Source organism: Danio rerio, chromosome 16 (genome assembly GCF_052040795.2).
Source record: "Danio rerio strain M-AB ecotype USA chromosome 16, GRCz13ab, whole genome shotgun sequence".
Lineage (NCBI taxonomy): Eukaryota > Metazoa > Chordata > Actinopteri > Cypriniformes > Danionidae > Danio > Danio rerio.
In genome coordinates, this window is record NC_141036.1 from 22,743,964 (window position 1) to 22,770,827 (window position 26,864).

The 26,864-nt window shown below is 36.1% G+C and overlaps 1 protein-coding gene across 2 annotated transcripts in view; it reads left to right on the plus strand.

Moving 5' to 3' along the window:
• colq (collagen-like tail subunit (single strand of homotrimer) of asymmetric acetylcholinesterase) overlaps window positions 1-26,864 on the plus strand; it is a 36,382-nt gene that overhangs the window by 759 nt on the left and 8,759 nt on the right. The window contains exons 2-13 of one of the 2 annotated variants that reach the window (XM_087286903.1): window positions 4,943-5,052; window positions 8,951-8,986; window positions 9,060-9,185; window positions 13,797-13,841; window positions 16,212-16,238; window positions 20,648-20,719; window positions 23,212-23,274; window positions 23,366-23,392; window positions 23,511-23,555; window positions 23,639-23,674; window positions 26,285-26,365; window positions 26,455-26,551. In XM_087286903.1, coding sequence (XP_087143029.1) covers window positions 4,943-5,052; window positions 8,951-8,986; window positions 9,060-9,185; window positions 13,797-13,841; window positions 16,212-16,238; window positions 20,648-20,719; window positions 23,212-23,274; window positions 23,366-23,392; window positions 23,511-23,555; window positions 23,639-23,674; window positions 26,285-26,365; window positions 26,455-26,551 — 765 coding nt within the window. The remainder of the gene's footprint in view (window positions 1-4,942; window positions 5,053-8,950; window positions 8,987-9,059; window positions 9,186-13,796; window positions 13,842-16,211; window positions 16,239-20,647; window positions 20,720-23,211; window positions 23,275-23,365; window positions 23,393-23,510; window positions 23,556-23,638; window positions 23,675-26,284; window positions 26,366-26,454; window positions 26,552-26,864) is intronic. The other variant, XM_087286904.1, reaches the window with a different exon arrangement.

Genomic DNA, 26,864 nt, shown 5'->3' on the forward strand with positions numbered 1-26,864 from the left:
GTTTCAGTTTCGTCGGCCAGTACTGCAGTGCAAGGTTTAATTAGGGAAGTGGCTGCTTGTTTTTTGCAAAGTTAGCATATTTCTGAACTATTATTATTGATGCGTGTTGATGAACTGATTAGTTTTATTGTGTGCATATGGTCACTTTATTACTTCAACACCAAAAAAAAAAAAAAGTTTTTATTTTATAACTAAGATGCTTAAAAAAATCAAATACGAATGTCATTTAGAGCATTTATTTGCAGAAAATGTGTCAGGATAAAATACTTTTTTTTAAAACTTAAATATTAAGGGGACATTTTTTACAAATATATTTATGTATTCAAAATGTTCTGCAAATAAATGCTCTAATTAACATTTTTATTTTGAAATTGTGAAGATTGATTGTACACAAATGTACTCTAAATCTAAAGTATATGGATAAATTGATAAATCCAAAAGCCAAAAATAACTTTGAAGGGGTCTCCTAATTTTCTTCCAGAGCTTCACATTTAAAGTATGAACTTTATTGAATACGTCAAAAAAAATCTAAGTTAAAAAAAACACAGTCAAAATGCCACATAAGCAATTTGTATTGGGGCAACATGAAGGAATTAAGTTAATTTGTTAGTTTTTTACGTTAATCAAACATAAAACAATTAAGTTGTGCCCTAAAAAAAAACTCAAGACTTGTGTTATTTCATCTTATTTCAAATAAGTAGTTTAAACAAACAGCAAACATAACTTTTGAGTGTCCATTTTTACAGCTAAGTATTTAAAAAGAAGTGAATGAAAATACAGACGGTATCCTTATCAATATATAAACAAATCGTAGTGGTCAGATTTTTAAGAGAGAATCTTCCTAATCACATTTTCCAAAATTCAGTTAGGTCCATAAATATTTGGACGTTGACACAAACATTTTTGTCTCTATACACCACCACAATGGATTTGCAGTGAAACGAACAAGATGTGCTTTAACTGCAGACTGTCAGCTTTAATTTAAGGGGTATTTACTTCCAAATCAGGTGAACAGTGCAATTACAACAATTAGCAAATGTGCCTCCCACTTGTTAAGGGACCAAACGTAATTGGGCAGAATAATTATCATAAATCAAACTTTCACTTTTTAATACTTGTTTGCTAATCCTTTGCAGTCAATTACAGCCTAAAGTCTGGAATGCTTAAACATCACCAGACGTGGGGTTTTACTTTATTACATCAACACAAAAATAAGTTTTTATTTTATAAACTTCTGATAAAATGCTTAAAAACATCAAATAAGAATGTTATTTAAAGAATTTATTTGCAGAAAATGTGTCAGAATATATATATATTTTTTAAACTTAAATGTTAGGGGATATTCTTATGCATATTTTACACATGTATTTAAATATTGATAATGTTCTGCAAAGAAATGCTCTAATTAGCATTCTTATTTTGAAATTCTGATTGTACATTTTACACAAAACACATTCCTTCAATAAATCCAAAGTAAATTTAAAGTATATGGATAAAATGGTAAATCCAAAGAGCCAATAATAACTTTGAAGGGGTCTCCTAATTTTCTTCCAGAGCTTCACTTTTAAAGTATGAATTAAGTTAACTTATTAGCTTTTATGTAATCGAACATAAAACAATTAAGGGTGCTTTCACACCTGTGAATCAATTCATTTGTTCCTAAACAGGGATTATAATTGTTACATTGTTGCTCTTTGTTCTTGGTGCTGTTCGCTTTCACACGGCAAAGTTTCTAAACGGACCAAAACAGCTAAAACAAGTCACGTGTAAAAAAAACTCTCCTCACATCGGTCAGAGTATCATGGTTTATTTTGCAGAGTCCCGCTCAGCTGTCAGGGGAGTGGTTTAGTGGTGTTTGACAGGGTATGCGTCACGTGTCCAAAAAGTGAGGAGGGATGCAGTGGGGAGGGGTGAGAAGGGTGCGCAACGTATTTGAGGGCCGAGAGGCAGACGCGCGATTACCGGAAATTATCACTCATTTGCAGGCATCCAGAAGTCTCTGCATTTGCGGGAGACTCCCGGAACTTCCAGGAGACTTGGGATGTCAGGAATTACTTTCCACCCTACTCACAATCCTCTCTTCATACAGCTGTAGGACTATTACATATCCATAAAACATTGTGATATAGTCGAGCTCGGATCATATCGCTTTCTTACTACAATCGATCCACTCCAGAGTTTGTTTAGACCGGTTCCGAAACAAAAGTCTAGATGAGAAAGCACCCTAAATTGTGCCCTAAAACCTCTTGTGTTATTTCAGCTCGTTTTAAGTAAGTAGTTTAAACAAACAACAAACTTAATTTTTAGGTGTACATTTTTACAGCTGAATATTTAAAAAGAAGCAAATGTAAATACAAACAGTATGCTTATCAATATGTCAACAAATCGTGGTTGTCAGATTTTAAAAAGAGAATCTTCATCACATTCGCCAATATACAGTTAGGTCCACAGATAATTGGACATGGACACAATTCTAACATTTTGGACTTTACACCACCATAATGGATTAGAAATGTTATGAACAAGATGAGCTTTAACTGTCAGCTTTATTTTGAGGGTATTTACATCCAAGTCAGGTGAACACTGCAGGAATTACAACAGTTTGCATATGTTCAATTCAATTCAATTCAATTCAGCTTTATTTGTATAGCGCTTTTACAATGTAGATTGTGTCAAAGCAGCTTCACATAAATGGTCATAGTAACTGGAACAGTGTGGTTCAGTAACTGGAACAGTGTGGTTCAGGTTTTAGTGTTTAAGTTCAGTTCAGTTTAGCTCAGTTCAGTGTGATTTAATCATTACTGAGAGTTCAAACACTGAAGAGCAAATTCATCGATGCGTAGCTCTACCAATCCTGAACCATGCGAGGCAGTGGCGACAGCGGAGAGGGAAAAAAAACTTCACCTGATGGGAGTGAAGAAAAAAAACCTTGAGAGAACCAGACTCAGTTGGGCACGACCATTTTAATTTCTCCGCTGGCCAAAAGTATTGTGCAGAACTTCATTCGCCGTGGTTTATGCTGGAAGATGGCCTCAATGAAGACTCGTCTGTCCCTGGAGCGTCGCTGGAATCAGACTCATGTTCTCCACTCCCCACGACCATCAGCGCAGCAGCAGCTCAGGATATGGCCTTGTCCCGGATATGGAATCCTTGGGATCATCACGTCGCTGGTCTTGGATCCAATCAGTGACTCCGCCTAATCTGAGGACCTCGGGATGAGTATCCCCAGGTGAAAATAGAGAATAAAGAGAATAATTAGCGTAGCTGCTGTTCATAGTGTATATAAGCAAGATGCAGAAGCCAGTGTGGAACCCGCTAGGTGATGCATTGAGTGTATGCTTTACTAAACAGATAGGTCTTTAATCTAGTTTTGAACTGGGAGAGTGTGTCTGAGCCTTGGACGTTTTCAGGAAGGCTATTCCAGAGTGTAGGAGCCATAAAGAGAAGGCTCGACCTCCTTTACTTGATTTTGCTATTCTAGGTACTACCAGAAGCCCTGAATTTTGAGATCTTAAAGAGCGAGTTGGTTCGTAGCGAGACAGAAGGTTGGTTTGATAAACAGGAGCTAGATTATTTAGAGCTTTATAGGTGAGAAGTAATATTAAAATATTCAATACGAAACTTAACAGGCAGCCAGTGTAAGGAGGATAAAATTGGGGTTATATGATCATATTTTCTAGACCTGGTCAGAACTCTGGCTGCTGCATTTTGTACTAATTGAAGTCTGTTAATAGAGGATGCTGGGCAGCCAGCAAATAGAGCATTACAGTAATCCAGTCTCGAAGTCATAAAAGCATGGACTAGCTTTTCTGCATCTGAGATGGATAGCATATTACGTAATTTAGCGATATTTCTCAGATGAAAGAAGGCAGTTTTTGTGACATGTGCCTCTCACTTGTAAAGGTGTTCAAAACGAATTGGACAATTGACTCCTAAGCTGTTTTATGGCCAGATGTGTGTTATTCCCTCATTATCCCAATTGCAATGAGCAGATATCAGGTCCAGAGTTCATTTCAAGTGTGCAATTTGCATTTGGAATCTGTTGCTGTTTACTCTCAATATGAGATCCAAAGAGCTTTCACTCAGTCAAGCAAGCCATCATTAGGCTGAAAAACAAAACAAGCCCATCAGAGACATAGCAAAAACATTAGCTATGGCCAAAAAAACTGGCACATTCTTAAAAAGAAAGAACGCACCAGTGACCTCATATTAATCCAAATGCTTTCACGGTGCTGATGGAGACTGACCCAAAGCATACTGTAAAAGCAACCACAGAGTTTTTGAAGGGTTAAGAAGTAGAGTTTTATGCAATGGCCAAGTCAATCACCTGAGCTGAATCCGATTGAGGTTGCAATTCACTTGCTGAAGACAAAACTAAAGGGAAAATGCCCCAAGAACAAGCAGGAACTGGAGCCAGTTTTAGTAGAGGTCTGGCAGAGCACCAACAGCAATGAAGCCCAGCATCTGATGTTTAAGCATTCCAGACTTCAGGCTGTAATTGACAGCAAAGGACTTGCCACCGAATATTAAAAATTGAAAGTTTGATTTATGATTATTATTGTGTCCAATTACTTTTGGTCCCTTAACAAGTGGGAGGCACATTTGCAAACTGTTGTAATTCCTACAGTCTTCATCTGATTTAGATGTAAACACCCTCAAATTAAAGCTGACAGTCTGCAGTTAAAGCACATCTTGGTCATTTAATTTTAAATGGATTATGTTGGTGTTCAGAGCCAAAAATGTTAGAATTGTGTCGATGTCCAAATATTTATGAACTGTATATTTTAGACGTTCGGATGGAGGACTTTTCATAACGCTCTTATTCACTAAAGTATTTTTCAGTTCTCACGTGTTTCAGTCTGTTATTTATTTCCTAAAACAGTGGAGTGCAACCATATGTTTGTTGACATGCTTTTCATGAACCTCATTTCCCCTCATCTAGATCATCAGTTGTTGGAAACCAGGAAGAAATTCAACCCCTGCTGTTTACTGAGTCCACCTCCACCCCCTCTCTTTCCCCCACCCCCTTCACTGTGGAGGCAGGGGTCTCTGGTGAGTCTTGATACACCACCACTGATCGAGATCCTGCATCTGATGTGTAGGTTACAGGTTGTTTACTTCACTCATTTCAGAGTAAAGCAACGGAAATTGCTGTTTACATTGTCATTAATCATTGTCATCAATAAATGTAAATAAAAGTCAAACGAATTATGTGTGTATACCTGAAACTGCAAATACAGTGTTTTTGGACTAGCATTGCTCATTGCAGTAAGCGATTAGTTGACTTTACTTAAATGTCAGTAAATGTTACTTTTTGTCTCTAGTTGACTTAAAAAAATTATTAGTAAACCCTGGCTTAAAATGATGTAAATGAGCCACACTCACCAGGCACTTTATTAGGTACACCTGTCCAACTGCATTAACGCAAATTTCTTATTAGCCAATCACATGGCATGCAACTTAATGCATTTAGGCATGTAGACATGTTCTGCTGCAGTTCAAACAGTCATGGAGCATCAGAATGGAGAGGAAAGGTGATTTAAGTGACTTTGAACGTGACATGGTTGTTGGTGCCAAATGGGCTGATCTTATTTTAGAAACTGCTGATCTAATAGGATTTTCATGCTCCACCATCTCTAGGGGTTTACAGAGAATGGTCCAAAAAAGAGAAAATATCCAGTGAGGGGCAGGTGGTGGTGTAATGGTGTGGGGATAATTTCTTGGCTCACTTTGGCCCAATTAGTACCAATTGAGCATCGTGTCAATGCCACAGCCTACCTGGGTATTGTTGCTGACCATCTCCATCCCTTTATGACCACAGTGTATCCATCTTCTGATGACCAGCGGGAGTGTCATAAGATTTGAATAATCTCAGACTGGTTTCTTGAACATGACAATGAATTCACTGTACTCAAATGGCCTCCACAGTCACCAGATATCAGTTCAATAGTACACTTTCGGGATGTGGTGAAACGAGAGACTCCCGTCATTGATGTGCAGCAGAGAAATCTGCAGCAACTGAGGAATATTTCAAGTACCTTGTTGAATCTATGCCTTGAAGGATTAAGGCACTTCTGAAGTCAAAATGTGGTCCAACCTGGTACTAGTAAGGTGTACCTAATAAAGTTGCCGGTGAGTGCATAATAAAAATCAAAAAAATAAAGGTCAACAATTTCAAATTTTAAGACAAGTAACTAATTGCTTTTAACAGCTTTTGCTAAAATAAAAGGTTCTCATAAATCATTTAGCAAGTCTAGACAGGTGTTTGTGGTAGAGCTGGAGGGTTGGTACTTCCAACAAAATCGAATAACAGCATAAAGTTTTTAAATTTTTGACAAATTTGGCCCAGAATGCTGTGTTTTGAGTTCGTTTAAGCAATTCGAAACACCTCACCAAAACCTTTGGTAGAGTTTGTTTTGGCATCTAAATACCCTTGAGCAACCATTGGTCCTCGGAGTTTATACAATAGATGTGCGTGCTCTGGAATTTCACCTTCTTTGTGAGTGATTGATTCATATCTCACATCCACAGAGGTCAGACAGTGGATCAGCATACTACTTAACAGCTCCAAGTTTGCAACATGAATAGACTTAAAGGCTGTTTTATGCTTCTGCGTCAAGCGCATGGCACACCTTCACGTTGTCACGTAGCTCTCGTGCACACTGATGCACACCTCTCAAAAAATGTAACTACATGTCGCAACGACGTGTAGCGCAAACTCTGTGATTGGTCGGCTTGGTATCGCTGACGAGTGTAGGTGGGACTGAGAGCCACACGAGCCCATTGGAGCGTGTGTTTACAAGTGTCGAGTCCCGTGAAGGAGCTCCAGATGTAAAGTTTTGTTTTGTGTTCACCTAAGTTGTTGCACGTTTGCTGGTTCCCACCGCAAAATGGGCAAGTTTGAGAAACTTAGCATTTAGGTAGCATTTAGAAAAAAAACTAAATACCAGCTAAGAAACTCGACAGAGAGGAACAAAACCTCATTGCCAGCTAATGTTTTGGAAGTGCTATTGCAGAGCAACACAAACAGTGCACGGAAGCACAGCAGCACGCAAGGCATGCACTGTGGGTTGCACAGATTAATCGACGCAGAGGTATAAATCAAGCTCAAGGGTCAAGTAGCAGAGAGAGATTTTGAAGATCTCACACACTGGACAAGGTTTCACTTCCAACGGAGGGCTTTTTTGTTCTTTGTTTGAGGACAAAAAGGTTCTGACACCCCCTGCTGCAGTGAGCTGGGTTGTAAAGGTGTCATGCTGCCCACCTGTACCCCTAAGCACAACAACTGTGGCAGCTATGAGACAGGTAGAGATTTGCCGTAACCACTACGGCATGCCACATCTTTACATTGTTTTCTATTTGCTGCAGACAGACACTAAATGGTGCTGGCGGTGTAGGGGGCACTCATTGAAAATAATGTTTAGAACTTTAAAATATGCTGTGCAACATGGGGACACTTCCACAACCCACTAAGAGTATTTAAAATATCCCCGCGAGTGATCATACAGGATGCAGATACATCTGTACCAGCTCTGTAACTTGATTCTCCAGTCTATTCATGTTGCTAAATGTGTGTTATTGGTTTGGATGTTGTTCCACTGTCTGACCTTAGAGCATAGGTCTCAAACTCGATTAATGGAGGGCCACAGCTCTGCACAGTTTTGCTCCAACCTTAATAAACACACCTGATCCAACTAATCAAGGTGTTCAAGACTAATAGAAACTATTTTTGAAATCATTGGCTTAGAGCAGTGGTTCCCAAACTTTTTTTTACCAATTTTTTTACCAAGTAAAAATGTGCTTTTAAAAGTTAATTAAAGAACCCATTGTTCTAAAAAGTAAAAAGAAAACTGCTGTACTTGAATGTAAAGTATTATCATGTAGTAGCCGATTCCTCAACAACTGGAAAGTTCCTTAAACCTCATAAATATAACCTATATGTCATCATATTGATTTATAACCTCCTTTTGATAAATTTTTAAATATATGACTTATTTGTATATCTTTGAAATATGAACATAACTTGTATTTTACATATTTAAATTAGAAATTGGTCTGCTTACTGCACGTTAGAGTAGGCTAATTGTGTCAGAAAAGCAAGTGATTAAACTGTACCTGTCAACATTGGGAGAAAAAAATATGAGATACGCCCCAACAACCGTTACAAATATGAGGAGGAAATTAGCTTAAAACAATAGAATACATAACAAACATTAGAAAATTAAAAATAAAAGGTTTAGCCTATTCAAATCACTGTACTGATCACATCTGTGGTATCTTACACGTTAAAGAGTTAAAAGTGTGTGCATTTTTTACTTTAATTATTCAGCTATTCCTCCACGTACCACTAGAAGGAAGCATGTGTACCACTATTTGTACACGGATCACAGATTGTGAACCACTAGGATATGGGATACAAATCAATCGCTTGTTAAAAAACGTGCAATTTCAGACCAATTTCATAATCTATGGACCTATGGAATGGTAGCAAAGCTGTTTTGTTTTTATCTGTCTGATTGATTTTGTTTGAAAGTGTAGTATTTCCTTTCAATTTCAATTTCAAATCTTTAAAGTTTGAAGGATATTGAAGGATTTTTGTAACTTTTTGAAGGATATTTATAATTTACTCACCCTCAAATTATTTCTTTCTTCTTTTGAACACAAAACAAGTGTTGTGGGGATAAAAAGCAACCATTGACGTCCATAGACGGAGCACAAGTCAATAGCTGCTTTTTCCCAGCATTCTTCAATACATCTTCTCTTGTGTTGAAGAAGAACAGAAGAAAGAAACTCAAACATGTTTGGAACAAGAATGCTGATAGATTTTAAATCTTAGTTTGAACTATCTCTTTAATCTTTAATAGTTTACCATTCAAATGATGACCAAGCAGTTTTATTTTCTGGACAGTCAGGTCAGCTTACTGTGCAGTAATGATGTGATTCCTTGCAGATTGCATTGAAAGCACCTCAACCTGCTCCATCTATGGTATTTACTTCACCCTTTTCCTGTTTCATTATCATTCAATCAATCAGATGTAATTTTTTATGTCTTGTCTTAGACAAAGACTGAGACTAGTGTTACAGCAAATGAAGGATTCACAGAAGAGAAGCACAATCCTACAACCCACACATGTTCTTCAGGGCCTCCTGGGCCCCCAGGACCAGCAGGACCTCCTGGCCCACAGGTATGTGCTTCAGATGTGATGTAAATGTTATAGAAGGATTATAGAAACTACGGGCCTAAACTATTAAACCAGATGTAAGATCTATTAGTATGCATTTTAAGCACAATATATTTATAAACGTTTTTTATTTTAGATGATGATAGTGATATAGTGATTTGTGCTTCTGTTTGGATGCTAATTTGTTTATTTAAAACAAGCTAATGTGGAGAGATGGTTTTAAAAAGTGTGTATAAGAGAGAAGATTCTCTTTAAAAACTCTTTATATTTACCAGGGTATATGCAGGAATCCTAAAGGTAATTTCAATACCTTTTTAAGACTTTTTAAAGACCTTTTCGGAATATTTTAAGACCTCGTCATGTGGTGAGTGTCACATCAACTTCCTGCGTTTGTCGCAAATTACGTGACATCACTCTGACGGAGGAGCTTGGCCGGACGCATCCTCGCCCAAACACGTGGATCGAGCAAACTGTTAATAATATTAGCAGGAAAATAAATCTATTTATGCTTTGTTGGAGTCAAAAACTTTGGACAATGCTTGAACTAAATTTAAGACCTTTTAAAAACTTTACAATTCTACAAGTCTACAATTAAGACTTTTCAATACCTTTTAAGGACATTAATGTTCTCATAATTGATTTATCAATTGATTTTTAAGACACTGTGGACACCCTGTTCACTGATCTTTTTATACTCTATTTTCAAGAAGAGTTTTAATGTAATGGTCTACAGCCGGTCTGCCCAAACTTTGTCTTGGAGGGCTGGTGTTCTACTGATTTTAGCTTCAGCTTGCATCAACACACTTGCACAGATGTTTCTAGAAAGTCTAGTAAGAGCTTGGTTAAAAAAGGGAAGCCCAGATGTATCTGATTTGGGTTGGAACAAAACTTTGCAGGCAGCCGGCCCTCTAGGGCCGAGTTTGAGCACCCCTGATCTACAATGACAAAAGGTTTATCAATGAAATAATAGAAATAGCATATCACCACTGTTTGTTTCAAAGTCACTAGTTACTGTAAATAGATTAACTTCTGTCAGAAAATAAAGTAAGGGATTACTTTTTATTTTCAGGTAATTTAATTATAGTAAATTATAGTTAGGACTCAAAATTGTAATGGAAATCGTCATTCAGAACCTATAATTGATCAAATTTTTCCATGTTGATTTTTTCAATTACTGTCCCTACCATGAGTGGAGTCACTTGACCCTGCTCTGTTAAGACATCTATGTTGAGCACACGTGTATGGTCTGGCTCAGCCTTCGCATGGTCGAATATCCACCTCTCAAAAATCTGGAAATAAGCCTTACTTTGCACTACATTGATGGGTATTGGAAGCTGCATCAGAGATGCCTTGAGACGCCTTTTTTTTCCATTACAACAAAATGATTAATTACATCAAAATTATTATTAACAGAATATGTATAAATGCACTGTTTAAAGCATTATTTATAGGATATACTAAAGTTATTTTATTTGGAAGAGATACTGCTTGTTACTATGTAAAAGTACTATGTAATTTTTTCTACTATGAAAAACATTGAAATTGATTTATTTTGTTTCCAAAAGTGCATGGTATTTATTTTCACTTTTTTAAAGAAAAAGGTGACTTGGTTGTTCAACGTTCAATAAATAATAATAGATAGTAGATAGTGTGTGTTTCCTTTAATTGTTTTAAAATCAAGTAATGCACCCTTCATTCAAAAATCTCTTACTTGTAATCTGTGAGCATGTTTACTAAATTTATCAGTGATCTATCAGGGCAATAAAATAATATAAAAAAAATAATTGTTCACTAACTGTAATTGAGTTAAAATGTTCATTTAATTCTAGACCAAATTGCCCAGCCCTACTTATAATGTACTTGTTAAACTCTAGATCAAATCAACAATGCTGGACAAATCAATTAAGAGAAGCAGAGTAATGAATTGATCAAGTAGAATGGACATGCTTGAGAAACAATGAAATTAGTAGGAAATTTGTCAATATTTGGCATGTGTGAAATTATTTTTGTTTTGATACATACAATGTTTATTATTTTTAAAGTGTTATATTGATTTAATAAAGCTAAATTGTCCTGTCTGGCTTTGATTTAAGTCGTTGTGTTTAATTTCTATTGCGTATGTGGTATTGAGATTTATATGTAGTGCATTTATGTATTGAATTTTTGAAGTTGAAGTTTTGTTGAGTCAAGTAATTTAATAACTTATTGAGTTACTTTTCAGACACAGTAATTAAAAATATAATTTAAATACAATTTTAATAATGTAATGAGTAATTAATTACTTTTTTGTTTTTAAAGTTTCTTTAAAGTGCACCCAATGCTGCACATCACACACATTTTTTATTATTTTTGTAACAAATTACTTAAAACTGGTGGACAAGTGATTTGATAATTTATACTTAAAGACCTCAGATTAGATTTTTTTCACCAAATTTTTAAACCTAATAGTTTTAGTAACTTATTTATTTTTATCTTTTCCATGATGCCAGTACATACTATTATACTATGTATTTCACAAGATACTAATATTGAGCTTAAAGTGTTAATAATAAAGTTAATAATGAGCATTTAAAAGCTTAAGAAGGTTAATTAGGTAAGTCATTGAACAGCAATCATTTGTTCTGTATAGCCGATCATTTTTAAGGGGGCTAATAATATTAACCTTAGTAGTTTTAATGTTTATAATACATATTTTTATTCCAGTCAAACTAAAATAAATAAATACTCCTCCAGAATAAAAATATGATAGAAAATATTGGAAATAATTTCTTTGCTTTGTTAAGCATCACTTGGGAAAATTTCACAAGAGATCTAATAACTATTTTGTAGGTGTATATAGATGATTCTTTTAAAAATTCAAGATTTTTACATTATTTCAGCCTTCACCAGTACCAGACCTCTATGAGTTTTTAATCTGCTTCTGAATGCAAACAAAGGTAGAGTTGAAGTCAGAATTATTAGCCCCCCTCTGAATTTGTTTCTCTTGATGTTTAACAGAGCAAGGGAATTTTTACAGTATGTCTGGTAATATTTTTTTTTCTGGAGAAAGCTTTATTTGTTTTGTTTCAGCTAGAATAAAAGCAGTTTCAGATTTTTTAAACACCATTTTAAGGTCAAAATTATTAGCACAGTAAAGCCATATTTTTTTGATAGTCTACAGAACAAATCAATAGTTATACAATGACTTGCCTAATTACCCTAACTTGCCTAGTTACCCTACTGCAATTACCCTAGTTAGGCCTTTAAATGTCACTTTAGGCTGTATAGAAGTGTCTTGAAAAATATCTATAAAAATAATATTTACTGTCATCATGACAAAGATAAAATAAATCAGTAATTAGAAATGAGTTATTAAAACTATTTTGTTTAAAAAAAGTGCTCTCCGTTAAACAGAAATTGGGGGTGGGGGATGGGGGTGGGGGTAAACAAACGGGGCTAATAATTCTGACTTCAACTGTATATGATGAATGTTGGTAAAAAGGCAGTTTGTTAGCATTTGCTTTCCATAATAGGTTAAAAAAGCACTATTAACATCATTGGATACTGTCAACTTTCTGGTAACTAACATTGTTCCAAATATGAACCTTTGTGGTTAACAGAAAAATACTTGTTCATTTTTAGTGGAACTTCAAGGGATAGTTTACACACAAAAGAATTATTTTCTTATATCTTTCCTCTGTCAAAGACCATATTTTGAAGAATCCAGAGTACTATGGAAGTCAACGGCTACTGGTTTTCAAAATCTTTCAAAATACCATCTTTTGTCTTCAACTAAACAAACAAACTTAAATAGATTTGTGATAAGTAGAGGGTGAGTAGATGATAACAATATTTTCATATTATATTATATTATATTAGTAAACAATCCCTGCCAGACTAAAATCTAAAGTAAAAACATGTCACATGAAAATTTATTGAAGTTTGCATAGTTGCTGAAGGAAGCAGGGCTCTGTGTTGTCACAACGGTCAGTTACAGCGCTGTAATTAGCCTTCATAACCTTCTCAGCATGTGAGACGCGTGTGAGTTCCCCAGACGTCTTTCTGTAGTGACACGGATGTGACCAGTTTGGTCTTTCACGACACAGCGACCATTAACACTCCACATTTAGACCAGATGGAAATAGACTTTTTTCCATTGCCAGGCTCTGCTCCATCGTACCATTCTTAGAAACAACCCCAAGAGAGAGAGAGAGAGACACAGACAGACACTCGAAACCCCAAGAGAGGGTTCATCCCATCCCCTCAAGTTCAGTCAACTGTGAATCCAGTTTGATCTCTGTCTTATGTTATTAATTATGTAGTGAATATTACAGAGATGTCAGCCAAGAGTATAAAAAATCCTGTTGTCATAGTGCAGCTGCTAACAGCTTTGACTTTGTATAGTTGTTCTTTTGAACGCTCTTATGTTCACTTAGCTGCAAACACAAGTTTAGAAAGTAATTAGCCGTATTGTTTTAACCAATGGGTGGTAATGGGGAAGCCAGTTTGGTGACAGACATTTTTATAGTGTTGGAATACATTTTTTATAGTTGCTTTGGCTTTATATAGTAATATTATCTGACATTTGAAGAGGTCTTGGTGAAACATTATACAGTTGTTTTCATGTTATTACAGGGTCCTGCTGGACTGCCAGGACCAAAGGGACCAAAGGGAGATAAGGTATTGAATGACGCATCCTCATGTTTATATGCATGAAAACACAAGACAACGGTGATAGAAATTAGGCTGATATAACATGATGATTATTATTACACGGCTCTCTGGAATACTTGATTCTGTTTGGTCAATCGCTACATTCTAAGATAAGCTATTATCAGATAACAACTTCTGAAACTAATTGCAAAAACTAATGTCTCCCCCAGGTACTCCAAATCATTTTGACTATATACATTCATATCAATATGCTTATCTTTCACATCGCATCACAGCTCTATCTTTCGGTAATTAGTGAAGGCTGCATTCAGCCATTTTGTTTCTGTGAATTTATTTTTAATAAAAGAGTTTAAAATAGTTTATTGTTTTGTGTAATAACCGTAATAATGTACATCTAGGCAGTTGTTTTCACAGTCTAAATCATACCTGCCAACATTTGGGGTGGAGTGGGGTTGTTCGGGAGTGAGGTGCATCTGAATAACACTGTTGATTACCGGGCAGGTTAATAACTATACTGTGGTGTTACTAAATGTACTATGGATTAGGTTTCGGGCAACCACTATGATTGAATACTATACCAAAGTTGGCCACCCAAGGGTGTTACAGACTGTACCAAGAAAACTGTGGGGGGTAAAATTTTGGGAGTTTACCCAGAAATAACAGAAAAGTGGTGGGTGATGGGTCTGAAATATGGGAAACTTCAGGGAAAAATGGTTGTGCTGGCAGGTATGGGTTAGATGTCATGACGGGCGGCTAATAATCTTATTCTGCTAGAACAACTGCCCACACTCTCAGAAATAAAGGTACACGAGGTGTTACTCGGGTGGTACCTTTTTAAAAGGTACAAATTTGTGCCTTAAAGGTCCATATTAATACCTCAAGGGTATTAGTACTTAAATAGAACAAAAGTGTTTCTCTTAAAATTTGTAGGTACCAATATATAGTTTTTAGGTACCAATATGGACCTTTAAAGTACAATTTTGTACCTTTTGAAAAGGTACCACCCCAGTGCCAGCTCGCGTACCTTTATTTTTGAGAGTGAACATTACCCCTTATATATCATGGTAGAACTATATTTTTTAATTACTGGAACTAACACTGAACCTTTCACTAAACCAAGCCTTAACCCATTAACTACTTCTATTACTTGGTACAATCTAATGCATATACTGTAACCTTGATGTCTCCGGTAATCTGATATTTAAAGCTATTACTGTAAATGTACTTTAAGGTCATGACAGGATATCCCTACAGACTTGTTTTGTAATTGCATTACTTTGAAAGCTAATGTTGCTTACTTTATAAACTAAGGTGTGTTAGATTGTTTTATTTATTTGTCTTAAATAACATTGTCACAAATGCCAAAAGTGATATTTACCCTTGAGTATTGCAAGTTTTGTTGCTATAGTTTTTATCTAAACCATTGTTTACTCTTTGGCCTAAATACATTTTTCCTTCATTTATTATAACTGTGACTGCACCTTTTGGTTGGTTTACATTTGTGGAGATTGTTAGATTTCTTCTTTTTTTATTAACATTCCAAATGCTGTACCTTGAAGATACCTTTAGGTCAATTGGCAGTCCTTGTGATATATTTAAAGTCCACCTAAAAATGAAAACTATTTACTTACACTCATGTCATTCCAAACCTGTATGACCATATTTCTACTGTGGAGTATAAAAGAAGACCTGTCAGGTTTTATAACTCCGTTGTTTGATCACACTTCATTATTATCTTTTGCTGAAAATTAGAACTGATTTTAGAAATAGTTTTGAAACAAAATTTTTAGCTTAACAAACAAAATTAAATATGCAGGCTAATTGATGTCTTTAGTGGAGTGTACAACATGCCATCCACGAAAGAGAAAAAGATAAAGTGAAAGTAAAGGCCAATTGAAGGAGGCTCATTCTTTATCCTTGTGTTGCACATGCTCTGTTTCACTCTTCTCTCGCTAGTGAAGCATTCATTTTTCCACTTACAAGGTCCAAAAAAATGTAAATGTAAATATCAAATGCGCCATTGTGCGAAACAACTGACTGTTAAAGGGAGTGGGAGTTGAGACTCTGATTGGTTTATGGTCAAAACATACCAATAACTCATTAAGAGAATAATTACAACCCTGTTAGATCATTCATCACTGCACAGATTGTATTTTTTCCTTTTTCCTTTCCTTTTTCTTAAAATGCCATAGTGGGATTCGGACAAGCCCCTAATGATTTTGCGCCCTGTGCTTTAGACTTTGTGCCTATATCGTTAAAATAGAGCCCTATGCCTTTAACACAAATACAGATCAGAATCAGAAAATCAGAAAAGAAGAGTTTTATTTATTGAGTAATTTAATGAAAGGACATTCTCTTTTTGTTTTGTGATTGCAGGGTGAAATTGGAAGACCTGGACAAAAGGTGAGACTCAATGTCCTCTGCTTTGCAATAAGTGGATTAAAAAAAAAAAAAACAGAGAGATGCACAAACGGGACACACAGTACGTGCAACTTTAGACTGATACAGATGTAACATGATTCTGCATGATGTTCTATCAGAGCTAAACATCAGGGGACTCTTGTGATCACCATCATTAAGGTCAATCCACAATGGAACATCTCCATAGCTCCTGTCCTTCAATCATGTTGTGGGTTTTGTGTGGTTTCCTGGAACGCATCTGGGTCTGGTAAACTGAGAAGCCACTAAACCTTCACAGGATTCTGTGTGGGCTGGTGTATTGTTTGACTCCAGACAGGCTCAGAGAATGCTGGCGTTGGAAGCTTTGCAGCATTGCATAGTAATTTAGCTTAGTGCTGGGGCAGCCCAATAAATCATCCGCTCTCCCACAATCCCCGGCTCCTGCCCCTTAGCACATAATTTAATTAAAGCCAGGAGACTGATGGAGTTTGGTTTGTTTTTTCTCTCTCACTCTCCTGATGGCCGTTTTGTCCCTCGGAGCACTCAGAAGACATGCTGTCCTCACCTTGTCCTTTTGTCCTGTGTTTGAGCAGCCAATCATCTTTAAGTGTTGCACAGATTACATTCTGGAAGTGTTGGGAAAGGAACAAAGGCCACGCAGCCTTGAAATTAGTGTAATTATTCAATTTCCAAAGAACATTTTTGTTCTTTAACTTTGGCCACATGCATTCAGTTTAAAATTTACGGTGTTTAAAAGAGATACTGTAACATTTAGGTGAGATGTGTAATGTGCACGACAGATCAAAGATGAAGCAGAAATTTACGTCTAGAACGTGCTGACGTGAGACGCCTGCTTTAGCCAATTAGAACAGTCAGACGCATTCACGTGCGCGCGGTTTATGAGAATAAAAGCCTTTGAATATTTTTCCAGGCACCTTTAGCTGCTAGATGTTAGTCAGATAACGTTTCTATGTTCCTTCTTAATGCTAACTTGAGTAAATAATTATCGATAAAATGTTTATGATAATCCGTTGTTTGTTTACCTTCAAGCTTTGCGTGTGCCCGTGAGCGCCCATAGCGCCAGCACACACACATATCATGAAGATCTCGACATGCGAAAGTGTTTCTCTTTGTTTTCATTGGAGTTGTACTCAATACTGATCCATCCGAAGAGTTTGTAATGTAGTCAAATGTTTACAAACACAAGCACAGCCGTTTAGAGGTCTTTTCTGGTTAATGATGTCAGAATTTACCGGCATCTGGTATCACTGTTTGAAAGGGGCTAATAATAAAGAGATAAGCATTCATGTCCATGGTGGAGAACTGCAGGTGTGTAGGTCATCGTCTGGTGTACAAGCTGGCCCACAGGATCAATGCGAGGACTCATTTGTCATTGTGGTCTTTCAGGAATCAATCTCATGCACTCCATTCCTCCATGACACCACAGCATCAGCTCTGGATACGGCCTGGTCCAAGATTTTAGATACCTTGGCATCATTTCTCCACAGCTCTTGGATTGCATCAATGGCGCTGCATAATCTCTAGGGGCCTCGGGATGAGTATCTACATACCTGTGAATCTAATAAAGCATACCTGCCAACACTCCTGTGTTTGCCAGGAGTCTCTCTTATTTCAGACACATTTCCCTCCCATCTCCCATATTGTTCTGTCTTCTGGAAAACTCCCAGAATTTCTCATTACTAAAATGATAGGTCATTAATCTAGGTTTGAACTGAGAGAGTGTGTCTGAGCCTTAGAAATTATCAGGAAGGCTATTCCAGAGTTTAGGAGTCATAAATGAGAAGGCTGAACCTTCTTTAGTAGACTTTGCTATTCTTGGTACTACCAGAAGCTCTGAGTTTTGAGATCTTTAGGAGCAGGTTGGGTTGTGGTGAGACAGAAGGTTGGTTAGATAAACAGGAGCTAGATTATTTATAGGTAAGAAGGAATATTTCATAATTAATACAAAACTTAACTGGCAGCCAGTGTAAGGAGGATAAAATTGGGGTGATATCATATTTTCTAGACCTGGTAAGAACCCTGGCAGCTGCAATTTGTACTAGTTGAAATGTTTATTAACAGAGGATGCTGGGCAGCCAGCAAACAGAGCATTACAGTAATCCAGCCTAGAAGTCATAAAAGTATGAACTATCTTTTCTGCATCTGAGATGGATAGCAAACTTCGTAACTTAGCGATATTTCTAAGATGAAAGAAGGCGGTTTTTGTGACATGGGAGATTCTTTTCAAAAGTTAAGTTGCTGTCTACCATAACACCCAGATCTTTTACAGAAGACCTAATGTTAACTTTGTGTCCCTATAATTATAGGTCATAAACATTTACAATATTCTTTATAAATAAAGACAATGAATGTAAGCCAAATCAAATAAATTGACAAAACAAAACAATCCTCTGAATCTAACGTTTAAACTAGGCGTCAAAAATATATTATGAAAATAAAACCTGACATCTTCAGTCCACACAACACTCAAACTAGACTAATTGAACTACAAAACTCTAGATGGCAAAACACTCGGGCTAATCTAACAAAAACAAGCTAAACTAAAGCAAACCTAAGAAAGATATCATATTGCTCAGTTTAGCATCAGACAGCAACCATCAAAGCAGTTATTTAAAGCTAATAAAGTTCAACAAGTAAACTCGAATTACATTAGAAAAACTGAAGCAATAAATCACAGACTTAGCATGACAAAACACAGATGCATGGAGCACAAATGTACACCGAGACTTAGTGTATACCACACACTGATCCACCAGATCTTTAAATCCGTATGGCTTGTCCAGGGATTGGTGGAACTGGTACCGTCAATGGGCAATTAACTGAACCAATAAGTAACCTAAGAGTGAAGTGAGAACAGAAAGAGGAGGGTGAGAAAAATCAGTATACATTAAACTAACGTGGAGCATAACAATTTCTGATCAACTGTATCAGTGTGTTTGTTGTTAACTTAAATCAAAGCTATTAATTATTCATGGTATATGTAATAAAGATTAAATAAAAACATTCGTCGAAAAACTACCAAAAAATAGAAATTAATAACTATAAATTAAAAACGTTAAAAACAACATGAGAGTGAAGTATTTGTAAAAGAATTAAACCTAATAAAAAAAAGACCATATCATAACTCAGTTAACTGATATTGGTTGTGCCTATTTAAATAATACCATTCATGCCATGAGTAATGTACTTCATACATAAAGTTATTGTCACCTAAATTAATTGATTCCCAATGCAGAAACTGGTCGTCAACAATTCTAATTTCAGTTTCTGATTTATTTAGATTGGTTTTAAATTTTCATCATGTGTGCCAGCGGTCTCAGTGGCTGTCATCAAACAACATTATCCTCTGAACCTCAAAAAGCAAGTATCGTCAAAGCAAAACATACGATATAAAGCAGCATGGACTTATTATAATGCTGGGTGTACAAAAAAAGTGTAAAGCACCACATCACTTGATCTAGTTTACCCGCGGAATGTTTTTCACAAAACTTTTCCACTGAAGTTGAATAACTCGAACTTGCAAGAAAGATGCGACTGAGGCTATATCTGTGTGTTCGCTGCAAACACATTGCATGTTCTACATCATTTGTGTCAACCAGTTTGCATTGAATTCATAAATTTTTTTTTATTCTTTTGTATTTTCTGTGAATCACATGCTCACATACATTAAATGATACCATGAGCCTTGAGTTTGACATATGTTCTCTAGATGAATCATTTATGTTGCATCTGCACTTAGATGCTTATGATGAGAATTTGCTGAAAAAAGAGCAGAACTGAACTTTAACACACTCAACATAACTTTTCAGTGGTGACCAATCTGAATTCATCTGATCAGCAGTTATTTGTTACTGTAATCTATATTTACCATCGAAGTCATGCTTGAGTTGTGCTCATGATGGTTGGGTGGTTCAATTTGTTTGCCATTTGTTTGCCACTCACTGCCATTGTTGTTATCCTACAGTATACAACTTCTGATGTTTGAGGAAGCCTGCAGAGCTGATATTCAGATACACTATGAAAAAGTTCAAGCTATACCAAGAAATTATCATAATTTAAAATATACCTCCATTTTTTTATTATTTATGTTTACTCAATTTCTTAATTTAAAATATCAATTGAATTGTTCCGTTTTTGTCATTACAAACATCCAGCTTTAAAATGATTCAGAATTTGGCTGGATTTTTGATTTAGTCCAGTCAGCATCGGCTAATCTGAATGTTTACCAGATTTGAGAATAGCACATTTATTTACCAAATTTTAGTATATTGTTGGTGACTTATTATTATACATCATAATGTTGTGTCTTTGCAAATAAGCCTAATCAAGAATATTAGGCACACTTTGACATTCACTGCTGTTACAATATTTTAATAATTGACGTGTTACAGGGGCGCACTGGTCCTCCTGGTCTTCCAGGACGTCAGGGACCAAGCGGATGGCAAGGACCAACTGGGCCTAAAGTAAGCAGAATTTGTGTTAATTATTCATGTGATGGTAAAAATGTATTTTTTAATCAGCAGTTACTTCATTATGCAGAGAGAAATAATTTTTAAATACTAATATGGTACTCAAATAACATTTTTCATTTATAGTTTCTTTTATTTACTAACTTTACATTTTGATTTTGCTACAAGCTATATAATTGTTAAAATATTGTTTTAATATAGTTAATGTTCATTTTAAAGGAATATTTTAATTTTATTTGAGTCTACTGTAATAACCCTGAACCATTATATATTTTCATATTTAATATTTAATATTTAGCATTTAATATTCATATTTATTAAAGTATTGTGCTTGCGTTTAAAACAAGAACACATGAATGTACTTGAGTGTGTTTTTAACTAAATAGAAAAATTGTTTCTTTAAAAATATATATATATATATATATTGCTGGCCCTAGACATTTGAATAATAGTGGGAGCATTTGTCTTTATATCTTCATTATAATCAGGTATAGACTTTGAATGTAAATCAAACATTTAATTGTTATAGCCCTATACAGATTCGCTGAGATTGCATCACCCAGCGATGCCATGTCAGACACAATGCACTCAATGGAGTGAGTGATGTCACTGTGACAGGTTAGGGGTGGGGTTAGGTGAGCGTATTAAAAAGCATTGGATGCAACTCAGATTGCACTGCACCTGGTCTGTATCCAGACCTCTCTGCGGTGTCCTGCAGATTTTAGCTCCAACTTGCCTCAACACACCTGCAAGGATGTTTCTAGAAAGCCTAGTAAGAGCTTGATTAGCTAGCCCAGCTGTGTCTGATTGGAGTTGGAACTAAACTTTGCAGGAGTTAGGAGTTTGGACATGCCTGCCTTAGGGCAAGCCATTTCACTCGGCGGCCATCTTTGAAACAACTCTGTCTGAATGGGGAAACATCAAATTCTCCAAAACTGGTTCCAAGCGTACCATTGAATTTCATATTAGGCATCCCCAATAAAATTAAACAACAACTGTGCCTTTAGTTTAATTTCTAAACATCCAATTCACACACAATCTGCAGAAACTCATGTCTGGTCCAAACCCCTCCCCCAGAGAATCCTCGGTCTGTAGAATGATTTCACGTGGCCACCATTTTTAAAAAGCAACCTCGAGGCTGTGGTGGGAAGAAACCCAGAAGTATCATTGGGAGTTACATAGGAACGTTTTGTACTCGGCTGTATATCTTATCAGCAAAGATAAAGTGACACAAATTTATAATTTCACTGCCTTCAAAGTGACCCGAAGGTCTGTTCTGAATGAATGTTCAAAATAAAAAGGGATATCTGACCTCATTTTTAGCTAAGTTAAGGGAAATTGCACTAGTTAGCTAGCATTTTCTTTCCCAAACACACGTTTTAGATGCCTTTTATGAAACTCGAGTTAATAAACTGATTATTTCACTATATTAGACTTTCCATGATACTGAATTAAAAGAAAAACTGTCAATTTCCTGCTAACATTTAAGGCACTATTGATGGCTTTCTTAAAACAGCGTTGATTTGCCATTGTTCACGTGCTCTACAGAAATGCTTGTGATTGGCCGAGAAGGTCATCAGTTCACCCTCCGCTGTTTACGGAGTACAAACACAAACGAGCGATCTGTTTGATGACTCGACTGATCTTCACGGCTACTCCACGTTCTAGTCTCTGTGTATCTGTGTTTGCACTAGATGAAGAGCGGTAAACTGAGTGCAAACAAAGATACACAAAGACTGGAGCGTGAAGCAGCCGTAAAGATCAGTCAAATCATCCGGCTCAGCGGCGCTTCAATGTTAGCGGGAAATAGAAGGTTTGAAAACTTCAGTAGTGGGAGCACACTATTACAGACATCACGTGGGTGTGCTACAGAGGACTGCAGTGCTGTATCGCTCACCGGGTTACATAGGCTGAAGCAAGAAAGCGCCCCCATGGTGTTTAACTGGTGCCATGAACTGAAGCCTAGGAGGACACTTAAGCCCATTACTCTTAAAGAGATTGTGATGTTGTTTGATGCTAAATTGTTTTTAATTGTTTTAATTACACTTACTGAATGATATTAAAGTAATGTTTACACCATTTCTGCATTTTGAAATCTCGGCAACAGCTGGAGGTTTGTAGTTCAAAGCATGTTACTGCAATGTTTACAGTGCTGGTCCTATACTTCCGGGTTTCTTCCCACCGCAGCCTTGCTTTAGTTCTTTAAAATGGCGGCCACGTGAAATAAGCAAATACCAATCGATGATTGGCTCCTCTACCAGAAAGCAGGCTTTATTTGCAATAAAGCGATCGATGATTGGCTCCTGAACTAGTAGGTGGGGCTTTATTCACCATATTGACCGTTACACTTTTCCCCATTCAAAAAGATGCGAGTGACATGTCTTGTGTATTTAGTTTTTTCTATACATTAGGACACCATATTGTGACACGATCACAGATTGTTCTTTAGCTCATAGTGATGTTTGACCTCTGTATATTTTTAACAGGGGGAGAAAGGTGACCCGGGATTGATGGGATTGCCAGGGGCTAGAGGACCAATGGGACCCAAGGTCTAAACAGTCTCTACTTTGTGTATTGGAATTAAAGTTGTAATGCTGTCATAAATGTGTGCTGAATGCTGTTGATTTATGATTGATGCAGGGCTTACATGGATTTAAAGGGGAAAAAGTAAGTTTACCATTCTGAAGCCATTATATTGTCGTTCTTTAGATTGTTTACCTGTTGCTCATCATTGAATTGTTTATTATATCGTGTACATTCATTATTACTTGATGTTGTTGTTTAGGGTTCACAAGGTTTCAGAGGTGAAATTGGCTTAAAAGGTGACCGAGTAAGTTGTGTTTTAATGCAAATTGTAAGTTGTCTAACATATAATTAGTTTTAGTACACAAATGGCTTGTTCTACCTTTTCAGGGATCAATGGGTCTACCTGGAATGCTGGGACAAAAGGTACTGGAAATATTATTGCATTTTAGTCATTGACAAGATTAACAAAATGTGCTTTAAAGAGGTTAACTTTATACTGAACAAATTATAGCACAGCAAGCAGGATGTAAAATACAGGGGGCTTTAGGGGGGATTGCCCACCCTAATTAATGTTTGATTCCCCCTGAAGGACATGAAAACAACAAGAGTGGGGGGTCAATCCTCTAAATAGAAATAGTTTGCTCTGATCTTAAATACTTATTACTAAATAAATTATAGATAATTTAAATATACATTTGACCACCCCTATAATGGATTATAGCACTATGAATGCATAATTGTTGCGTAAGTATTCACAAAAACGCTTTACTTGTAAACTATGTGTTTGTTTCTACATATAACCAAAGTAAAGTAAAATTATATGTGTTGTTTGTACACTCTCAAAAGGTATACGTTTGTACTTAAAGGGTACATATATTGGTACCTTAAAAGTATATACTAGAACACTTTGTACTTTTTAGGTACTAATATGTACTCTTGAGGTATTAATATGGACCTTTTAGGTACAAATCTGTACCTTTTGAAAAGGTATCACCCCAGTGACCGCTCACATACCTTTATTTCTGAGAGTGTACAGTTTAACCCACAGTAACCTCTGACATGGCTAATCACAGGATATTGTTGGTCAGAATACACAAAGTATCACACAAAAAAAATTAAATTAAATATATTGCATTAATAAAATAGATGTCTTTTAATTTGATTTGCTGAAGCATGTATTACATTAAATAATATTACCGAAAAGTGATCTTCAATGTATAAATCACACCCTGACAGTAAGTACTGTTTGTATTAATGCAGTGTTCTGTTTTCAAATATTAATGGAATAACATGTCACATTTTAAACGTTTACATTCACATTTTAAAGCCTGGCTAAAGCAGACCCAGGGTTAACTTCCACCATGTTTCTATAAAGCTAGATTAGTTTCAATAATAATTCAAGCAAACAACACAATTTACACATGCATAGCCATAGTCACATTCATGAATCCAAATTCATGTGCGCAAAATATTTATAAATATTTACAAAAATAATTCATTTGCACAATATAAAAATAGCTCACATTTTATTTTGATTATCCCTCTGTTGAATTTAATTTACATTGCATCTACATGCCAAATAATTCTCATTAGATTATCATTATACGGTTAAAGTTGGGGTTAGGGTTAGTGTAAGGTGACATGTAAGTTTCTTATAGTCAGTTAAATGTCTTTTGAAGGAGCACTATCAACAGATAATAAGCAGACAGTCTACCAATACTCAAACTGACCATTAAAATAAAGTGTTACCTAAAAATACTTATTCATAAAATGACTATTCGCACCATTTACAGATTTAAAAGTGTGTATACAAAACGTTTAATAGAATCTACCAGTTAATTGGTAAAAGGTAGCCCTTTAGCCCAGGGATGGGCAAACTCGGTCCTGGAGGGCCGGAGTCCTGCACAGTTTAGCACCAACTCTAATCACAGACACCTGCTTATAGATTTCTAGTGATCTTGAAGAGACTGATTTGCATGTTCAGGTGTGTTTGATTAGTGTTTCAGCTAAACTATGCAGGACACTGGCCCTCCAGGACAGAGTTTGCTCACCCCTGCTTTAGCCAATCAAATGCGAGCTTGCAATGATTACACCGCTTTCACCGAGTTCTGATTCCTTGAACACTGAGCTCACAATTGATTGGCTAAAGGTTATGATTGATCTGTGAGAGGAGCAGTGGTGGAAAGAGTACTGAAAAATCATACCTAGGTAAAAGTATTATTACTTGGTATTAATACTGACATTTATTGATCAGGTATGGCAACCTAAATCTAACATCTAACAGACATCATAGTGGTAACATCCACACAACACAACTCTGATATTTGATTGGCTTTTGGTTGGATGTTGGACATTGATGTTGGCCTGATTTTGAGTTCTGACGTCAACCCAATTTTCATATCTAAACAAAATGCAACAAATGTGACGTCATGTTGACGTTTTGTGCCTTCTAGGTTTAAGGCCATTTTGGTCATCATACAGAAAACATCTGTCATCTTCTCATTAGTGACATGCATCTAAACAGTCTCTGGGTCATTGCGTTTAAAGATTTTGGACATCTTCTTGGACCCTTTTAATGCTTCCAAACAGTTTGCTGCAATTATAAAGCGCCCATGTCTTGAGGTAGTTCATTATGATGCGATTTTCCTTCTATGTGTGATTTGATTGGACAGGAATCACAGGACTGATTTTTCTAATCCCCATAGACAGGAAATAATAAAGTAGTGACTGCAGGTTGAAGGAAAGTAGTGGAATAAAAATACTACTAAAAATGTACTCAAAGGAAAGTAAAAAGCACACATTTTTAAAACTATTAACTAATTACAATTTCTCAGAAAAACTACTTACAGTAGTTTAAGTATTTGTTATTTGTTAATTTACAACATTAACAAATTTGCACATTCACATATTAATATAATAAACTCTCAAATTAGAAACATTCAACACGCATGTTTCACACTGCTAATTCTTTACCCAAGTTTAAATTGTAGATTAATCTCTAATTTTGGTTTTCAATGTAAAATAATTTCTCAGGGTGAAATGGGCCCTAAAGGAGAACCTGGAAGCTCGGGAAACAGGGGACCCACTGGCCGCCCAGGAAAAAGAGGAAAGCAGGTGGTCCGTCCTCACACACTTAACAGCACCATGAACACAGTGCAAATGCATTGGAAATAAACAACTGTTATTATTGATTTCTGGTTTAGGGGTCAAAAGGTGACACTGGTGCAATTGGACCCATGGGACCTGGAGGCCCTCCTGGGGCCCCTGGTCATCCTGGCCCTCCTGGAGTGTCCGCCTCAGGTAAAATAAATACAATATATAAACTACAAGTACTAACAAAACTCAAGTCTTGTATGACCTATGTGGAAGGAATTTCTTAATGCCTGTCCTAATACATTTGTGACATTCTGCATATAACTCGTATTTAAAATGTTAGTTTTAAGAACAGTATTTAAAAGTCTCATAAAAGGTGCATTAATTTGAACAAACATGCTGTGCATGGTAAAATAACTAAACAATACTACAGTAACTGAATCATTCTGGGTTACCGATCACAAACCTAAACTCTACCAATCAGCTGTGAGAAATGTTACATTATGAAACAAAGCCACTT